General features: G+C 60.4%; 2 protein-coding genes across 3 annotated transcripts; one reads left to right on the top strand and one right to left on the bottom strand.

Annotated features, from left to right (window-relative positions):
- The first annotated feature begins 72 nt into the window (after positions 1–72).
- SDCBP2 (syndecan binding protein 2) lies at positions 73–5,105 on the top strand. Its single transcript, XM_015647193.2, has 9 exons — positions 73–2,159; positions 2,764–2,829; positions 2,951–3,026; positions 3,265–3,368; positions 3,537–3,698; positions 3,939–4,114; positions 4,183–4,354; positions 4,481–4,572; positions 4,664–5,105. Exons 2-9 carry the CDS (start codon positions 2,776–2,778, stop codon positions 4,716–4,718), a joined length of 891 nt encoding a protein of 296 aa, XP_015502679.1. The 5' UTR covers positions 73–2,159; positions 2,764–2,775; the 3' UTR covers positions 4,719–5,105.
- Positions 5,093–17,955, bottom strand: SNPH (syntaphilin). Of its 2 annotated transcripts, XM_033519030.1 has the most exons (6): positions 17,799–17,955; positions 17,590–17,647; positions 11,036–11,112; positions 10,083–10,283; positions 8,424–8,573; positions 5,093–7,582 (listed from the first exon to the last, which is right to left on the bottom strand). In XM_033519030.1, exons 3-6 carry the CDS (start codon positions 11,077–11,079, stop codon positions 6,445–6,447), a joined length of 1,533 nt encoding a protein of 510 aa, XP_033374921.1. In that variant the 5' UTR covers positions 11,080–11,112; positions 17,590–17,647; positions 17,799–17,955; the 3' UTR covers positions 5,093–6,444. The 2 variants fall into 2 exon arrangements, with proteins under 2 accessions (XP_033374921.1, XP_033374920.1); XM_033519029.1 differs by lacking the exon at positions 17,799–17,955 and having other exon boundaries at positions 10,728–11,112; positions 17,590–17,606.
- Between the last annotated feature and the right edge of the window lie 1,633 nt (positions 17,956–19,588).

Here is a 19,588-nt window from a genome sequence, read left to right as displayed (position 1 = left end):
CCTCGCCCATCTGTCGCTCAGCAGGGGCTGGGCTGGGCTCAGGGGGTGCTGTGTGGGGTGCTGTGGGTGCTGCTCTGGGCTTGTAGGGTGCTGTGCCAGGCTCATGGGGTGCTTTGTGTGCTGTGCCAGGCTCACGGAGTGCTGTGGTTGCTGTGCCAGGGTCACAGGGTGCAGTGCCAGGCTCATGGGGTGCTTTGTGTGCTGTGCCAGGCTCACGGAGTGCTGTGGTTGCTGTGCCAGGGTCACAGGGTGCAGTGCCAGGCTCATGGGGTGCTGTGACTTAGTGTGAGGCTCAGGTGCTCAGCCCTGGGAGCACAGTAAGATGCCTGGGGCTCGCTCCTGTGCTCTGTAGGGAGGTGATGGCGGCCTGCTGGAATTTGCATAATTAATTGCCTCACCATAACCTATTAAGCATTGCCCTCACAGCCTCGTGCCCTTGTGGCTGTGACTCAGCCCAGACTGGAAGCATGAGGGATAGATGGATGCATGTTCCCATGGTCCTTGCCTTTCCTTACATCTTTCTGGATTTATTTCAGTCCTTTTTGAAAGCTGGACGTGGCGTATGGGGCACAGCACATCACCTGCTTTGGCCTTTGCTGCTGCAGCTGTGGGTGTTGTGTGTGTAGGACCTGCTCAGGCACCACTGTGAGCCAGTGCCTGGCTCCTCTGCTGACAACCTTTGATCAGTGTGCCACAAGTGATAACACAGCCACGATCAATAACACAGCCTGTCCCAGCTGCCAAGCCAAGTTTGTGTGTAATGGGTCCTGGAGGGAGCAGTGGCCCAGGGGCAGGTGCAGCTTGGCCATTGGGATGCATCAATGTGCCATCGGGGCTGGCACAGGGCTGTGCCCAAATTAGCACTGCCCTTAATTGCTGCTCAATGAAGCAGAACAGGAGCTTGTGGGGCACTAGCACCCTGCTTTGTCCTTTGCTGTGGCTGTTTCTGGGTGGAAGCTTGAGGCCAGTTTGGGTTTCAATTCTGCAAAGCTTTTTGCTTTAATTATTAACCGGTGCCAGGCAGTGCCATGGCTTCTGGCTGGGGCTAAGCCAGGGCAGGGGGAGGCTGAGGGAAGCCCCCTGCCCTTGGGCCCTCAGCCCCTGCACAACTCCTGGAGCAGCCATGAGTGCAGGTGGGGTGTGAGTCCTTCCAGCTGTGCCTTTGTGGGGATGAGGGTTTCAGGGAATGAACAGACTCCAGGGAACAAACCTCAGTGTCTATGCAGGACTCTGCTCCTGGTGCTCGAGCTGTTCTTGTCCTGGGCTGGTCAAGGCAGCTGAGCACCATCCAGCTAAAAATAACACCGGTAAATAAAACACTTCCTCCTGGCCTGGCACGGTGGAGCAGAGGCACAGGGAGCTGGGATGTGCCTGGCTGCAGCTCCACAGTGGGACTGGCCCCATGCCAGGGAGTTCTGGGCTGGTGCCACCAGGTCCAGGCCTGCCTAAGTGCTCTCAGCACCCCCCTGCCCAGCCCCTGGGGACACGGTGGCCCATGGCATCCTCAATGCCAGCAGCAGAATGTCACTGCTGGCTGCTGGTGGGCTGGATCCCCAGGTGACATGGTGATGGCCCATGGCAGCAGGATGCCACAGCCGCCCCATTCTGAGCTCTGTGCTGGCTCAGTTTCTCCACCTGCAGCATGGGACTCCCACACCTGGCACGTGTTCCAGGTGACGGCTGGAAGGGTGTGGGATACGGGATTCCAGTCAGGGCCGCGTCAGCCGCACACGCCAGGGCAGCGAGGTGTCAGCAGGAGCCACCACCCACGCAAGGGATCACGGTGGGGAACCCCCTTCACCCCCGAGCAGGGCCTGTGGAGCCCAGGAGGGGCCAAGCCACGTGCTGAGGGTGGCAGGAGAAGTGATGCAGTTGGGGGGGGAGGGCACCATGGGGGGGGTACAGCTCCACCCCTGCTTCCCCAGGATGCCCAAACCTACAGAAAGCCATCCCTGTCCCCATCCCAATCCCTGTCCCATCCCTGCAGTGCCAGGTCTCTATGTATTGTTGCCTTCACCTTCCTCTTCCTCACCTCTGTCCTACTCTGCACCTACAGGTGCAGTCAGCTGAGGCTGTCTGGCCCCTCCCTGGGCTGGGCCCGGCTATAAAATCCAGGGGCCAGGCAGAGGGTGTCACAAGGCTTTGGGAGCTGTTGGCAGGTGAGTCCAGGGGTGCACTTGGGGGGTTTTGTTTGTTGGATGCTGCTGCTGCTGTCCCTGGGCTGCTGGTGGGATCATGCCTGGTTCTCACAGGGCTCAGAGCTGGATCTGGATTTGGCCCCTACACCATGAGTTTTGGATGATGCTTTTTAGGGCACAAGATGCTATAGAATAGGTTTGGGGGGGCACAGCCTTGGGCACATGAGGTGAAGAGGGGGCTGATGGTGTGTATGAGGGCTGTTCCCATGGGACATCTCACTGCTGTGTCTGGGTAATGTTGGAATGGCCCCACTGGCAGCAGCTGGACATGGGGAGCAGAGGGGTGTGATGAAGGGCAAAGGAGCCATTTCCATGGGATATCCCACTCCCCTATCTGGGTGGTGTTGGGATGGCTCTGTGGGGCAGGGGAACATGGGCACCAGGACCTGCCTGGCACACAGAAATCCATGTCCCAGCCACCAGGAAGTGGTGGTGGTGATGGCCCTGGTGACACCGCCTTGAGTCACTGGAGACTCAGGTGACAGCCCATCTCCGGTACACGGGCTGGGAGGGATGCTTCGAGAGAGGCCACCCAGTCCCTGAACAGCCCCATCCCTGTCCCCAGACAGCAGCAGCGATGGCAACACTCTACCCCTCCCTGGAGGACATGAAGGGCCACCAGGTTCTGCAGGTCAGTGCCTGCTCAGCAGTGTTACAGGGGCTGAGCAGACCCCAATGGGTCCCTGTGGGGCCTCACCTCAGAGGGTCCCTGAGGTGGGGGGCACAGCATCGAGCATCCTGTCTCTTGGCAGGCACAGGCAGCAGCTGGGGTGAGGACCCCCGCCACCACAGTGGTCACAGAGAAGCCGAAGCTCACCTCGGGTGCTGGTAAGGTGGGGCATGATCAGCTCACCCTGTGCTGGGGCTGTCTGGGTGGGCAATGATGCTCAGTGTGTGTGGGGGGGGCTTAGCTGAGACCCCCTCACAGCTCAGTGCACGGGTTGGGGATGGGATTTTGGGGTCTCTTTTTGCTGGCCCATGGTCCCAGGGGCTCCTGGGATAGAGAGGGCAATGGCTGTGGGTTGGGGGCTCCAGGAGCTGAGACCACACTTGGTATGTCCCTCAGAGCCACCTGTGCTGTACCCCAACCTAGCTGAGCTGGAGAATTACATGGGGCTGGCGCTCTCCAGTGAGGAGATCCAGAAGAACCTGCGCACTGAGGACAGCACCGTAGGTGTCTGGGCTGGCAGCTCCCTGCCCCACCTGGCTCCCCATGCCATAATGGGGGTCCCTCTGGCTCCTCATCCTGCCTGGGAAAGCGATGCAGCACTTCCAAAGGCTGAGGTGCACAGGGCTCTGTGTCCCCCCTGTCCCCACTGACCCCCAGCTCCCCCGCAGGCACTGACCCCCGCTGGGCCCTCCCCAGGCCAGCTGGTCGCCCCCCTGAGCGGGAACAGCGCGGGGCTGCGGCGGGCAGAGATCAAGCCAGGTGTGCGGGAGATCCACCTGTGCAAGGATGAGCGGGGCAAGACAGGGCTGCATCTGAAGAACGTTGACCAGGTGAGGGGCTGGGCATGGCACGGGGCTGGGCTGGCACGGGATGGTGTGTCATGGCGCGATGTGACACGGCGTGAGCATGACAGTAGGCACAGCGTGACACGGCAGTGTATCATGGCACGGCAATGTGTGGCATTAAATGCCACAGCATGCCACAGCACAGCAGGCTGCAGACAGCATGGCATGGCATACCACGGTGCGTGGCACAGCCATCGGAGTGCTACCACTCCACTGTGTCCCCAGGGCATCTTCGTGCAGCTGGTGAAGGCCAACTCGCCAGCAGCGCTGGTGGGGCTGCGCTTCGGGGACCAGGTGCTGCAGATCGACGGCAAGAACTGCGCAGGCTGGAGCAGTGACAAGGCACAGCGCGCGCTGAAAAAGGCCAACCCTGAAAAAATTGTCATGGTGGTGCGGGACAGGTGAGTGGCTGGTGGCAGCGGTGCTGGTGGCAGTGCCAGTGGCAGCACTGAGGGTGCTCTCCCCACAGGCCTTTCCAGCGCACCGTGACCGTGCACAAGGACAGCACCGGCCACGTCGGCATTGTGGTGAAGAAGGGGAAGATTGTGTCGCTGGCCAAGGACAGCTCGGCCGCCCGCAACGGGCTCCTCACCCACCACTGCATCTGCGAGGTGAACGGCCAGAACGTCATCGGCATGAAGGTAGGGCTGTGCCCTGGTGCTGCAGGACACGCCTGGGGAGTCCAGGATGTGCCCAGAGAATCCAGGAGGGAGAGGGATGCTGAACTAAGCTGGGCACCCTATGGACCCCCTTTTTCTCTCCTGCAGGATAAGCAGCTCATGGAGGTGCTGGCGGGGGCTGGGAATGTGGTGACACTGACCATCATCCCCACCGTTATCTACGAGCACATGGTCAAACGGTGAGAGCATGGGGCTGCAAGGACCCCCCCCACCTCCCACCCCACAGGGACCCCCGGGTTCCCCCCACTGACCTCTCTTCCCTCTGCTCAGGCTCTCATCAGGGCTGGTGAAATCGTCCATGGACCACTCCATCCCTGACCTGTGACACCATCACTATTGTTCTGGCAGCTGATGCTGGAAGCCCAGAGGGCCTTCTATGGGGAACCCACAGCACCTCCAAAGGAGCTATTTTAGCACAAAACTCCTTATCCCTTCAGAGTCTGGGTGGCTGCTGGGTGGTCCTTCTTCTCCTCAGCAGGGATGGGGCAGATGTCCTGTACCAGGGTCCCATTGTCCCCGTGTCCCTGCTTGGGCCACCCCTCCCCAGGGTGGATGCCAAGGGCTGGCTCCAGCCAAAGCAGACACAGACCCAGCGACATTTATTACATCCACCACAGACAGCAAGTACAGGACAGGGGAAACAAGAAGAGGGGGGTTACAGCTTTTTCAGTTCTGTATTTAAAAAATATATTATATAGATTTGTCTTTCAAATATAGTCGTTACATTTATTTCTTGGCAAAGCTTTGGATAGTCTAACAGACGTGTACACAGATCCACAAATACATTGCATGAGAGGCGAATATCCCAGCTCCACTTACATCAGCCCCGGCTGCCTGGACACTGCTGCTCCCCAAATCTTTCCCCCGGCACCTGGTGTTGTGCTGGTGGCAGAGCTCTGTCCCCACTGCCCCCCAGCACGGGCAGAGCCGGCAGAAGGGGGATGCAGGGAAGTGTGGGGCACACAGGATGTGGCATGTGCCCCTCTGGGGAGCACTGGACACCGGCGTGTGGAGCATCACCGGCTGCCAGGGCACCGGGCCGATGGCACCCATGGCTGGGGGAGTGGGCTTGGGTTGGGGTTTGGGGGAAACACTGTTAGTTCAAGTCACGAAGAAACCACAGACATTCGTGGGGTGGGAGTGCGGCGCGCCCGGGGGAGCCCCAAGTCCCGCGCCCCGACAGCCCCGCTGAGCAATCCTTGCTGTCTTTGTGTTTCAACAACAAAAAAAAAAAGGCATTTTTCCGGAGGCCACCAGCAAAGCGGGGGTTTGGGTGGGCCGGGGCGGCAAAGGGCTTGGCTCTGCCTGCACGGCACTGCCCGCACCCCAGCAAAGGCATCCGAGCTCCAGCACGTGGTGGGATCACCGGCATCACGGCTGGCAGAACCGCAGGAGCCCCGGCCCCGCTCCCCGGCAGCCAGAGTCCCAACAGCCGGGCTTCAGTCTCTACCCAAAAAAAAGTGAATATAGTGCAAAGCAAAGGGAGGGAGAGCCCACGGCTTCCTCGGGGGGCTCCGTGCGTGAGCTGCAGCCCAGTTCCATCCCAGGGTGGGGAGGTATCTCCTAGGGAATGGAGGTCTGGCCCGAGCCGCTCCGGAGCTGATCCCTGTGTCTGGCCAGGACCCCCCATCCCCCTGCCCACAGACAGACACCGCACCTGGAGCAAGGAACCGCTGCATCCCCAGAGCCCCACGCTGCCAGCGGCTCCTCCTCATCACCCGCCCGTGGCAGGGCTGGCCCCGGGGATAACCCGGCGACAAACAAAAAGCAAGTGCGATGGAGGGAGAGCCCCCCTGGCGGGTGCAGCGCCACAGCCCCCCGCAGCCAGAGGCACAGGCAGAGGTGTCCATCGGCGGGGGGTGACGCTGGCTGCCAACACCCTCTTCCAACAACGGTTCTTTCCCTCCTTCAGGGAAAAGGAGCTGGGGGGGTGGGCAGCACACCTCGATGCACCCACAGACCCCTCGGGCCCTTCCCACCCGCCAGTGCCACGCCGGGGCTTTACAATCAGCAGTCGGGTCCGTGGGGGCGGGTGGAAGGCGCCGGAGGGGTCAGGGCTGGGCAGTGCCTCCGGGGCCGGGGCTGGCGACGGGGCGGCAGCCCATCCTGCGGATGGAGTGCAGGGCGACGGTGCAGCAGCCCCGCAGCAGCGAGCTGATGTTGTAGATGGGCTGGCCCTGCCGCCGCTGCGAGCGGCACAGCCAGGCCACCGTGGGCACCGCCGGCACCACCACCGCCAGCAGATCCACGATGAAGTGACGGCTCCAGTAGCTCTTGGAAGGGTTGGTCTCGCAGCCGGTCACCTCCGTCAGCTCCTCCTCCGCCACGCAGGCGATGGCCACCGAGGGGCTGGAGCTGCGGGGCTGCCGCACCGCCGGGTTGCAGGGGACACCCCCCTCGGCACTGGCAGCCGCCGTCGCGGCGTCGGGCTCGGCCACCATCAGGTCCGTGGTCCCGGTGGGGTTGGTGAGCTCGGGGACGGGCATCGTGTCTTCCATTTCAGAGACCCAGGCGGAGGTGGGGCTGCCCAAGCTGCAAGCCTGGGACTTCATCACCTTCTCTAGGATGGTGTCCAGGTCGGGCTGGCAGGGCACGAAGTCCGTCTGGATGGCCCGCTCCTGCATGCAGCTGGCCTGCACCCCCGCCTCCACGCTGCTCCGCAGTCCCAGCACCTTCTCGTAGGTGTTGTTGGGGGGCAGGCGGGTGCCGAGCTCACCCCCCACCTCCAGCGGGTCCGTGTGGCCCGGAGCCTCCTCCATCCCCACGAAGCCGCTGTCGGCCCCCTCGTCCAGCGAGATGGTCTGCGAGCCCCCCACGTTGCGGTCCCCGGCTCCCTGGTCGCTCAGCTTGGTGTAGGTGGAGCTGCGGGTGAGGGATCGGGCCGGGGACCCCCCGGCCGACTCGCCGGCGCCCTCCTCCTTCAGCGCCCCATTCTGTGCCACCTCCATGCTGTGCAGCAGCGTCTCCAGCTTCTTGTTCTGGATGTTGATGTCCACAAAATACTTCTGGAGGCCTTTGTCCTTCTCCAGGAGGTTGTTCTTCACCGTGTCGATGACCTGCTTCAGCTGCTTGATCTCCTTGCGGGCCTCTTTCAGCGCCAGCTGGGCCTCCACGCGGTGGCACTCCTCCTCGATCCAGTCCTCCTGCATCCGTGACAGCTGCGTCTTCAGATCCTCGATCTCAGCATCCCTGCGGAGACGGGAGGGCACCACGGCGGCGCTGAGGGGGCTACAGGGACAGCCCTGTCCTCGTGTGCCCAGCACTGGCTTGCCACCAGATCACCCAGTAACACTCCCAACTGGGAATAAGGGATGGAGGCAGTGGCTTAGGGACCCTCAGGAGTGATGCTCAGGGAGCCTCAGAGTGATGCGCAGGGAGCCTCAAGAGCAATGTTCAGGGACCCCAAGGAGTGATGCTTAGGGGCTCTCAGGAGCGATACTCAGGGACCCCAAGGAGTGATGCTTAGGGACCCTCAGGATTGATGCTTGAGGACCCTCAGGACATGCTCAGGGCCCCCTGGCAGCACTGTCGGGAGCAAGGGGAGCTCAGGGATCCCTGGAAGTGACACTCAGCCTTCTCCCAGAGAGGCTGCAGCACCCAGGTTCCCTGAGGGCTGCGTGGGGGTGGGCAGGTGCCCCGGGCAGGCGCGTGGCAGCTGGCACGGCGGCGGGGCTGTGCCTAAGCCTGAGAGGAGCAGATGGGGATTAGCCACCCTCTGACGCTGAAATTCAGCAAAAGCGTGGCAGGGACTTAGAACAGGGTGAGGACACAGAACACAGCCACTGCAGGTGGGACGTGGGGCTCTCCAGTCCCCAGATCTGCAGCTCCCAGGTCGGACAGGCAGCAGAGACAGATCTCTCATGCCAGCAATGCCGTGGTACAGCTGTGACCCCGCACCCTGCGCACGAGCACGAGGACAAGGTGCCGTGCTGGGAACTGAGACACCAAAAGGACCAGTCCCAGACAGGAGCTGCCACAGCGGGTGGCAATGGCTGGTGCTGGCACCCTCACCATGAGCTCCTGTGCTCACCTGTCCTGCAGCCGCTCCTGTGTGTCCTTCAGGCGAGCCTTCAGGTGCCGGATGCAGACCTCCTTCTGCTGCAGGGGAGTCAGGTACTGCTCCGGCGTCGGTGGCTTTATCCCATGGTTGTCACTGCAGAGGTTGTACTTGGACGAGCGCCTGAGGAGACACAGATGTCACCCACTACCAGTGCGAGGGTCAGCACAGGCTTGACCCAGGGGTTCTAAGGCCTGCTCTTGGGGTGCAGCCCCATAACACATCCCAAAGGAGCCCTGAGAGCAGGAGGGGCAGGGTGGGTGTGTGAGGGTGCTGTGCCCTGGCAAGAGGGGCAGGGTGGGTGTCTTGCATGTTGTGCCTCTGGCAGGACAGACAGGGTGGGTGTCTCTGGTGCTGTGCCCTGGCAGGAGTGTGGGTGCAGCTCCTGGACACACGGCTGCTGCTGCCAGGTGCTCTCCCTCTGTGGTGCATGGACACCAAGGACTCTGTGTGCCCAGAGTGACCTTCCTGGAAATAACTGTAGTGGATGGAGACCCCAGGGTGGGATCAGCCCTGCCAGAGATGGAGGCACAAGGGTTTGGGATGGAGCAGGTCCTGAGATAGTGGCTGTCCTGCCCACGATGCTCCTTCCCTAGAGCAAGCCAGGGAATCCAGCATCTGCTCCGAGCTGGGCCAGCAGCACGTCTGGACCCTCCTTGTGCCACCACTGGCACTGGGGCAGAGGAAGTGACACCTCTGGCCCAAAGCCTGGGACAGTGTGGAGAGCAGGGGCTGGCCAGGGCCAGGGCTACATGGCCAAGATGGGAGGCACGTGGAGAGCTGGGAGCTGCATGAGTGGCTCTGGCATGGCAGTGGGGGTCCAAGCTCCCTGTGTATGGAAAGGAGGCATCCCAAAGCCCCCCTGCATGGTGTCCATCAGCCCAGCAGCCTTTAGCCATGTCCAGAAGCATCGTGTTAGAAGCATCCATGCCTTGGAATGCCCCATAGCAGCAGGACGGTCATTGCCTCCGGCCACAGCACACATGACACCTGCTCACCATGTCGTCCTCGGACCCCTCAGATCCTCCCAGAATGATTCCACCTCTGGGAGCTGGCAGGGGCAGGGGACAGGCAGGTGACGAGCAGTGCACCACAGGCTGCTGTGCCTGCAGGGGTGGGGCTGGTGCCCATCCCACAGCTTGGTGCCGGCTGTTTGTGCCCCGAACACACCCGGAGCTCCCTGCTGAGAAGCCGGGGGGCCACCAGCTCTTGCCAAACCTTTGCCGGGCAACACGAGGGGATGGAAGCGAAGCTCCTGCCCTCATGCCTTTGGTCTGGAAGGATCCGGGTGCTCCTTGGAAAGCAGGAGTGGCGGGAGGGAGCGTGCAGCGTGCAAGCCACGGCCACAGCAGGACGGAGGGAAGAGGACGGGGGATCCCTGGGTGGCAGGCGGGGGGACAGGGAGGGAGACGACACAACAACAGCGGCGGAGAGGTTTGGAGGAGGAGGGTAGTGAGGGTCTGTGGAGACACACCAGCAGCTCCGCCAGCTCCGGCTCCCCCAGCCATCAAGCGCACAGCCTCGCTCCAGCGGCCCCTGTGCTCCTGTCCCCGCTGGGCACCGGCACCGGCAGCTGCTCCCCCTGCCCGGGGACACCCGGCAGCCGCCCTGGGGCCACGGGTGATGGGTTACCTTGGGGTGGGGCTGCTGTCGCTGCCCTTGCAGGAGCCAGAATTGCTGCTGCTGCTCAGCGAGGAGGTGCCGTAGGTGTCCCTCCCGGGGGGCGAGGGGCGCCTGGAGGCAGGGAGAAGAGGCTGTGTCTCAGGCCGAGTGGCTGAGGGCGCTGAAGACTTAAAGAAGGAGGCAAAGCCACTCCGTCCATAAACCCCGCGACTGCCAACCACCACACCGAGAACACACAAGACAAAAGGACAAAACAAACAGCAGGGATCAAAATTGCACGGACATGGCGACGGGCACAAAGGCAGGGCTGGGGGGATGTCCACCCTCTCCCACTTCCCTGGTGTGGCAGCCCTTGGATGCTGGCACAGCATCCTTGCACCCTGAGGATCTTGGGAACCCCTGGAATCCCCTTGGAAGCCCCTCGGGAGCCCCCTGTGAGTCCCCTGGGAGCTCAGTCCCGGCACAGCTCGAGCCACATCTGCCAGAGCATCACCTAACGTGGGCAGCTCTGCCTCCTCTCCCTGCCCACGCTGAGCCTGTACCTCCCTAACGGCAGTCCAGGTCATGGAGACAATGGGAGGGGAATAAACGATTTTTCTCTCTTTTTCTCTTAACCACTCAGCTCAAGGAGACATTTTCCAAGGGCTAACATACCTCCCAGTTTCATTGCCCCAACCCAGTGCTCTCCACCACTGCCTGCCTTCGCCTGGACGGACGGAGGGGTCGGTCCTGGCCGTGGCACAGACGGACAGAGGGACGGGGCGTGCAGCACTCGGGGAGCTGCATGCACGGACAGGGAAGTGCTGTGCAGCGGGCAGTGCCATGCAAACCCCTGAAAGCTGGGCTGGGGGTTCGTGCTGCGAAGTGGCAGCTGGTGATGGTGTGGGGATCGTGGGGATCGTCTCATCCCGGCTGCAGCCGCTGGTGTCCAGTCCCGAGGTCAGAGGTTGAAGCATATTCACCTTCGTGATCCTGTGGACGCGCGTCTGCTCCCCGGCACGGACATGGCCGCGGTGCCACGGGTCCTGGGCACAGGGAACTGCGGGTGAAGGCAACAGAGAGAGCAGGTGAAGGCAGGAAAATAGCCCTGATGAGATGGGGACCCTGTGGGGTGAGCCCTGGCACCAGGGCATCAGTACAGACCCCAGGGCCACCAGTAAAGGGACAGATGAGGACAGCATCCCCTGCACATCTGGGCTTTGCTTCCCACTTGTCTCCCACAGCCCAGAAATGCCAGAATGCTGCCTGCCTGCAGTCCCACCAGGATCCTGTGGGCACACAGCAAGGGTGTTCTTAATTTGAAAGGCAAACCGAAAAGCAGAGCAGGTGCCTGCCCATGGTCTGGAGCTCCTTTCTCATCATGGCACATCCTTCCCCCTGCTCCCAGATCCCCATCCCTGTCAGGAACCAGGGAAATGCCACAGGGACAGAGTGCCTGCAGTGGTGGCATAACTGGGGGCAGAGATGGTACAAGGGCTATGACCCAGCCATGGAGCTCCCCGGGCAGGCAGCTCTCCCTGCAGTGGGCTGCGTGCCTGCTTTTCCTTAATTAAGTGCAAATCCCCCATTCAGCTGTGAAATCAGGTGAGGAAGAACAGAACCCTGCATGATGAGGCAGCAGCCGCTAATCCCTAGGGGAACACAGAGCCCACTTTCCTGTAAATAAATAGGCCAGATCCAGAGGCTTGCAGCACCTTGGGCACACGCAGGATGTGAGGGAGTGAGGGAAGCACCTGCTCAGCACCCGCATCCTGCCGAGCATCCCATGGCACCGCTGGGATCCCCACTGTGCTCCCACACTGCCAGAGACCGACGGGCCAGGGCCCCCCGAACCCCAGGCCTGTTCACAATGCCAGCATTTATCTCAGATTTTGGCAGAACAATGCAGGAGACGGGACCTGCCAACACATAATCGATGGGTGACAGGAAACACTCCGTGCTGCTGGCCCTGCTCCAGGGGAGCGCGAGGAGTGGGACAACAGAGGAGGCAGAACATCCAACTCAGCCTTCTGCAATTGCCACCCCAGGTCATTCTTCTTCCAGGATACCTCAAAGCCCACCCTGGCTAGCCCAGGCCCCTCCTCTGCCCACATTTGCTGCTCCCTGATCCCCAAACCAGGGCATCAAAGATCCCAGGGCACTGGTGCTGTGAAGTCCCAAGTCTCAGCAGGCACAGTGCCCCATGACAGAGGGATGCCAGCACTCCTGGGACACTACAAGAAAGATCTGGGATCCTGCTGCTCCCACCTGGGATGGATTTTCCCAGAGATGACCTGGGCAGGATAAGGCAGTGTTTAGTCCTGCTGGATCACTGTTCCCAAGTGGGCAGCGAGCTCTGCTACTGCAGCAGTGTGAATCAGCATCCAGCAAGAGCCGCGCGTGGCCTCAGGCTGGCAGGAGCATCCTCCAGGATTCTCCATCACCCTCCAGCAGCGCCACAGGGGCTGCAGCACAGCCTGGACTCCAGCAGCTCTCGAGCAGGGATTTAGGGAGATTTGAGAGGGCTGATTCCTCACCCCCTCCCCTGCAGTCCAGTGGTGTCTGGTATTATCCCTGTGGTGCCCATCATCAGCTCAGCTGTACCTGGACCTTCCCCACTCATGGCGAGGTCACCCTCATGCCACACTGCTCTGTGCAGGGGTCCCTCTGTGCCCCCCTGACACCAGCAAGTGCCAGCACTGCGGATGGCACCTGTGTGTCCAGCACATGGGACTCCTGAGAGCACCCCACACCACACCCCAGGAACCTGCCACCAGCATCCACAGCCTGGAACGGCTCTGTGGGGACATCTGGATTTGGCCTCGTGTCTGGGGACCTCATTTCCTCCTCCTCTCACTGCTGCAGACTTGCCTGGTGCCCACACTGAGGCCTGATGCCTCTCACAGCACCCAGGGTGTCTGGAATTTAATCAGTGATAATAAATTGTCATTATTCCCAAAGGATCAACCAGCCACTTCAATCTCCCCAGAAGCCTCATTGTGCCCACAGGCTGCCCAGGACAGGCAGGGTGGGCAGATTCAGCACCAAAGCTAAACACACACATTCCCATGTGGTATGTGGCTGCTAAGGGCAGAGGAAATGATGGATCTGCACTCAGAATTACCCCCATGCACAAGGATGAGTAGCTGCAGCACCAATGGAGCCTCACCAGGAAAGCAAGGGGAAATCCAGGATTAATCCTTGTCTAGTGGGTGGCATCCCTGCCCATAGCAGGGGGTTAAAATGACAGAATGGTTTGGGTTGGAAGGGGCCTTGAAGGCCATCTCATTCCAACCCCATGCTGTGGGCAGGGACACCTTCCACTATCCCAGGTTGCTCCAAGCTTTGTCCAACCCAGCCTTGAACATTTCCAAGGATGGGGCAGCCACAGCTTCTCTGGGCAGCCTGTGCCAGGGCCTCACCACTCTCATAGGGAAGAATTGTTTCCAAATATCCCATCTAACCCTGCCCTCTGTCAGTGGGAAGGTATTCCCCCTTGTCCTGCCACTCCTTGTCCAAAGTCTCTCTCCAGCTCTCTTGCAACCCCTTCAGGCACTGGGAGAGGCTCTTAAGGTCTCGTAGGAGCCTTCTCTTCTCTACCAGCTCTCTCAGCCTGTCTCCACAGCAGGGGTGGCCAGAGCAATTCATGGAGCAAGACAAAGATGACTTGTGGGGCACTGCCTTGTCTCCACACAGGGGGACCAGCAGGACCCTGCTCAGCACAGCACCTCTGTGTCTGCCCTTACTACCTGGGAATGCCAGCATGGGCCAGGGTCCGACACTCCAACGTACACCAAATCCAGAGATTGTCCTGCAAACCACCTGTGTGGTCCAGCACCCTGCAAATCCCCTAAAATGCAGCTTGAGGGCTGAGCAGGGTGGACACTGCCCATTGCAAAGACCTGTGTGTTGCTGGTGCTGCTGACAGCAAAACTCCCTGTGAGTCTCTCAGCACATGTGGAACAGAAGGACAGAGCTTTTACCAACAACAGCAAGAACCAGGGCTTGTTCCATCCAGTGGAATTAGCCTGGGGAATTCCTGATAAATAAAAGCAATGGGCCTTGATAAGGAAACAGCTGGAGCTACAGCATGAAAAAGCAGACCCCCCACAGAGGGCTGGGATGCAGAATCAGCACAAGCCCCCACAGTGCCACTGTCCTGGCGTGGGTGACACCGTGGGCTCATCTCCTGGTGGGTCCCCAGCTCCTGCCAGCCAAAAAGGGGACCTGGGGCACTGCTGACCTACTCATCACACCATGACAGCGATGGATGGCAGAGCAGTGAGGTGCCCCAGGCTGAGCTGGATCACTGCCCCACAGAGATGTTTCTTCACCTCAAATCCTGCCACTTCCCCACTCCTTGCTGGATCCCCTGGCTGTGTCAGTGATGGACAAGCCAGTCAGGTATGGCCCTTCCTAGATGCTGCTCATATGGGAAACAGGGACACAGGATGCCTGGAGAGACCCTGAAACCTCCAATGGTTCCTCAGCTTGTTCCACTGAGGGTTTCATGGCTGCAGGCTCAAGAGATTGCTCCCATCAGCTTCCTAAGCTCAGCTTCTGTGGGATTCAGAGGGATCCAGCTGCTGCCAGCTCACCCCATCCCCACAGGGATCATGAGAGGTGTGAGAGCCTGAAGCTCAGTGCCCATGTCTATGCTCAGCACAACACTGCTGTGCCAGCAGCCTCCACATTTCCCTGGATTTCTCGCTGACTGCTTCCTTTGTCGAGGCTCCCATCATCCTGCCTGCAGCCGGATTTCTGTGTTTCCCTTGGCACATCCTGTGTGAGGAATCTTTTGCAATGGTGGCACTGAGCCCAAGCGTCTGAGAGCAGCTTCACCCACTGCAGAGACCTGGGAGAGGAACCGTGGTGTCCCCATGGGTCCCCTGGGAGATCTTCAGCCTCCCAGGATGAACAAGAGTAAAAGCAGGGGGAACACACAGGAAAATCACAGCTTTGTTTTTCCAGGGGCCAGAAAGGGCTCACAAGGACCTACCCTGCCTTCCTGACACCAGCTCTGCTTTTCTACACACTAAAAATAAGCACAGTGCTGGATGTGGCCAACAACCAGCAGCAGACGTGGGGCAGAGCTCTCGTTCCTGGACAGTGGCAAGGCTTGCACTGGAAAAGGGACTGGGATACAGCTGGGTTGCAGTGGGAAGGAGCAGGATCCAGCAGCCAGGGTTGGCAGAAGTCCTGGTGCAGGAGGAGGTCAGCACTGGGGCCACCACCTGGGCAGCTGGGGGCTGCCATGACCATGTCCACTCCTCCTCCTGCAATGGGGGTTTTTTGGGATACAGGGATTGCTTTGCTTTTGCTCCAAGAAGATTCCAAGGATGTAGGAATATCTCCAGAAGCTGGAAGCCTCTGCTCCAGTGTAGAGGGGTTCATCCCAAAGCTTCACCTGGGTCCTAGGCAGAGGGAGATCATGGAATCACAGACCCATTTAGGTAGGAAAATACCTTTAATACCTTCAAATCCAACTGCTAACCCAGCACTGCCAAAGCCAACGCTAAATCCAGCTCAGGGCAGAGCCGAGTGCTTGGGGCACAAGCAGAGACAAACCCCATGGGGTGTTTATGCAACACCACCAGAAAAATCAATGTTGCTAAGAGTGGTTGTATCCCATTCCAAAAGGCAGCAGCATCTCCTTTTATTCTCCTGTTTGTTATAAAATGCTGAGTTGACATCCAGAGATTACAGGAAAACAGACACCATTGGGAAAGCTCGGGTTATGCAGTTCATCACTTTTCCAGCTGACCTGGCTGCAACTCTGAATGGGGAGGCAGCAATTCCCAGCCCTCATTAGCTAAAAATAAGGTGCTTGACCAGAGGGCAAAGGCTGGGGTCTTGTTGGGGACTCTGGAGCCAAAGGGAAATGTGAGAAGAGCTCCATGACAAGTGCTTAGCAGCATGAGAGCAGGAGTGGGATACCCAGGATGAAGACCCCGTGGTCTCACCCTGGACCAGGAAGGTCAGCAGGATGGGATGGAGGTGACTTCCCACTGCACAGCCCATCCTGCAGAGGTGCTCTGGCAGGAGCCGAGCTGAGCTGTGTGAAGCAGAAGGAACAGCCCACTCCTTTGAGATACAAAGGCAAAAACCTGGAAGACAAACCCAGCTTCCAGTGCAACAGCTCCTCCTCCCCTCCGTGCCTCTCGCGGCGGAAGCAGGTCTCCCCTAACCACCATCCACCTTGAGCGAGGGCTGGGAATGACGGCGGCGCCGGGGGATTAGTCCTGGTCTCCACACGGCTGGAATGGCCTACTTTAACCACACATTTAACCACACACCACATCTCCTGCCTCAGCCCGCTGCAGCACTTCCGAGATGGGGGCACTGCCCCTCTGACCTCCACCCCAGGACCCCTGGCCACCAGGATTTGCATCTTCTGGCACAAGGTCATAGCACAACGTGCCTGTTGCCCAGAGAGGGTGGGAAAACTGGGATTTTATAAGCAGAACAGGCACCCAGCAGTGGGTTCTGTGCACCAGCCACAGCGCTGACCTTGTGGGGAGGAGAGAACAGAGCACCCAGCTCATCAACCCGCTTGGGTGTTCCTGTGTCCCTTTGGAGATGGAGCATGAAGCCATTAAATAATAAAATGTCAATTGCAGAGCAGCCCCAGCTCCTGCAATGCCCCATGGTGCCAGAAACATTTTGGGATGCTGCACGAGCAGGTGTGGGGCTGGTGCTTGAAGGGAGAGTCTGGTGCATGAGATGTGGGTTTGGGGAGTGCAGGGGGGATTTGGGGTGTGCAGGGACAGTCTGGTGCATGTGATGTGGGTCTGATCCATGTGACAGGGGATTGGCGGATGCAGGGAGAGTCTGGTGCATGAGATGTGGGTTTGAGGCGTGCAGGGAGGGTCTGACGCATGTGACAAGGGTCTGGTGCATGAGATATGGGTCTGGTGCGTGTGATGTAGGATGGGGGCATGCAGGGAGGGTCTGCTGCATGAAATGTGAGTCTGGGTTGTGCAAGGAGGGTCTGAGGCATGCAGGGAGGGTCTGGTGCATGTTTAATAGGTCAGGTTCATCAGATGTGGGTCTGGCAAGTGCAGTGCAGGTCTGGTGGGTGCAATGCGTGGCTGCTGCTGCTGTGGGTCTAGTGCATGTCATATGGGTCCAGGGCTGTGAAGCAGGACCGGTGGGTGTGGTGGGGGTCCAGGTGGGTTTGCAGTGCGGGTCAGGGTACCTAAGATATGGGTCTGATAAGTCAGACGTGGGTCCATTGCGTGCCACGGGGGTCCAGCGCACGCCGTGGGCTCTGGTGCAGCAGCACGGGTCTGGTGTGTGCCGCGGGGGTCTGGCACACGCAATGCGGGTGCGCTGCGGGCCCGATGCGTGACCCGCCCCGAGCACCCTGTGTCCCGGGAACCCCCCCGCTCCCGCTCCCCCCGATGCAGAGCGGCGCTGGCAGACCCGGCTGCGCCCCCCGCCTCCCCCCACCCCGAATGTGCAGCCAGAAAGGGATGAGTCACGGCGGCCGCGGGGCCCCGCACCGCGCCCCCCGCACCGCGCCCGCACCGCTCACCTGCGCGGGGCCCCGCCGATGTCGGGGGCGGCAGCGCCGGGGTGGGGGGCTCAGCGACCTGCCGGGGAAGGGAGAGAGCGGACGGTGAGCGGCGGCGGTGCGGGGCCCGGTGGGGTACCCGGTGCGGTGGGGTACCCGGTGCGGTGGGGTACCCGGTGCGGTGCCCCCCGCCCCACCCCGCACCCCGCGCCCTCCCCCGCCTCCATCACCTGCGCCGGCCTCCATGGGTGCGGCGGGGCGGCCGGGAGCGCTGGAGGGATGAGGGAGGGATGAGGGAGGGATGGAGGAGGGAGGGATGGAGAAGGGAGGGAGGGATGGATGGATGGAGAAAGGAGGGAGGGAGGGATGAGCCGTGCAGCTGCGTAATTTGCTCCCTCCTCTGCGATCTTAAAGCGACGGCGCCGCGGGTGCCTCTCCCCGCCCCCCCTGCCGGGTTTCCCCCCGTTTCTATGGCAACTCCCCTCTGCCGGAGCGGCACAACCACCTCAAAAAAAGAAACCAGCCGGGTTTTGGGGTCCCTCCCCGTCTGCGAAGCCCGGCGGGCCGGGTGTGCCCTGCGCCCCGTGGCCCTGGGCTCCTCGCCCGGCGTAACCTCGGAGGAGGAGGAGGAGGAGGAGGAGGAGGAAGGGGAGGGGGAGCCGGGGCGGCCCCGCGCTGCAGCCACCCGGCCCTTGGAGTCCCCCCAGCGTCGTAGTTTTAATTTTAAGCAGTCCAGCTCTGAGGAGATCCCTGCCTCTAATTAGTGACGCACTTTCATAAAGTCAAGTCATTAAATAACCGGAATTCTGTGCCCCATTTCAATCCCCGTGGCTCAGCCCTAATCGCCAGGGCTGGGGTGGAGAAGCAGGAACAGGCACCCCAAGCTGCTGTCCCGGGCTGTGACTGGCGTCCGGGAGCTTTGGGAGATGAGGCTGAAGGCTGGCACGGCACGGCACGTCCCGTTCTCCAGCACAGCCCGGTTACTCATGGCACTTCCCACACGCTTCCTGCTGTAACTGTCAAGATCAACCTTCCCAAATTATTTGCTGAGGAAACGTCTCTGGAGCCCCCGCGCCACGTCCTGCAGCCTGTGCGGGGAGCAGCAGGGCACCGGCTCCTGGAGCGCTCCGTGCCCGCGGCCAGGAGCGCCCAAGGTCGGCTGCGGACACCCCCGTGGGGACCGGGAGAGTGAGAGATGCTCATGTGCCTGTGCTGCAAACAGAACATCGGCGTGTATGGATCCACATACGGCCTTATGCAGGGAAATGTTAATGTGGAAAATATTCACAGAGTAGAACCTGCACCCAGGTTGGGTCTGGACCCGGCGCCCATTGTGCTTCCCAGACATTCCCAGCTCCCTTTGTCACTCCCCCATGGTTAATCCAGAGTTTTGACAAACCTGTTTGGTAAATACATGTCAGTCTTGCAGCGCTATTTCCTGCATGATTTGTACCTCATTTATCCCGACACACAGACTGTTTTCAGTGTGTATATATATATCCTGCCTCCCATTTATTCCTGCCCGCCTCCAGCTGCCTTTTGTTTCTTTCTTTCCCGGTGAATCCAATGCACAGCCTCTCTTCTTGAAAGGAAAATTAATGAGTTATCACATCTGCTGCCACTGGAGCAGCTCTGACCATGTGGCACAGGCAGAAGCTCTGCTGTGAGATGCAGAGTCATTCCTGATGGCTTTTGGGAAAGAAAAATGGTTTCTCCTTCCCTCTGCAGTCTGCAGTGCTTGGTCTCCCAGGATACTCTGACCTGAGGAGATCTCCTGCAGGGAGATGGGGCCTGCTGCTGGGAGAGGTTTGCACCAAACCCAAACCCTTTTCCCAGGTCAGCACCTGGCTTTGGAAATGCCAGACCTGCCATAAGGAAAAGATGAGCTGCCCTTGGTTCCAGTCTCGGCCTGAGCCACACTCCTGTTCCCACCCAAAAATAGCGTTTCTTTTACAGAAAACAGAGAGGTTTTTACCATACAGGGATGCTTTTTGCTTCCTTACACCCAGAAAAGGAACCC

Source organism: Parus major, chromosome 20 (assembly GCF_001522545.3).
Source record: "Parus major isolate Abel chromosome 20, Parus_major1.1, whole genome shotgun sequence".
NCBI lineage: Eukaryota > Metazoa > Chordata > Aves > Passeriformes > Paridae > Parus > Parus major.
Note: the sequence above shows the minus strand (reverse complement) of the source record. Positions and strands in the feature narration are given on the sequence as shown.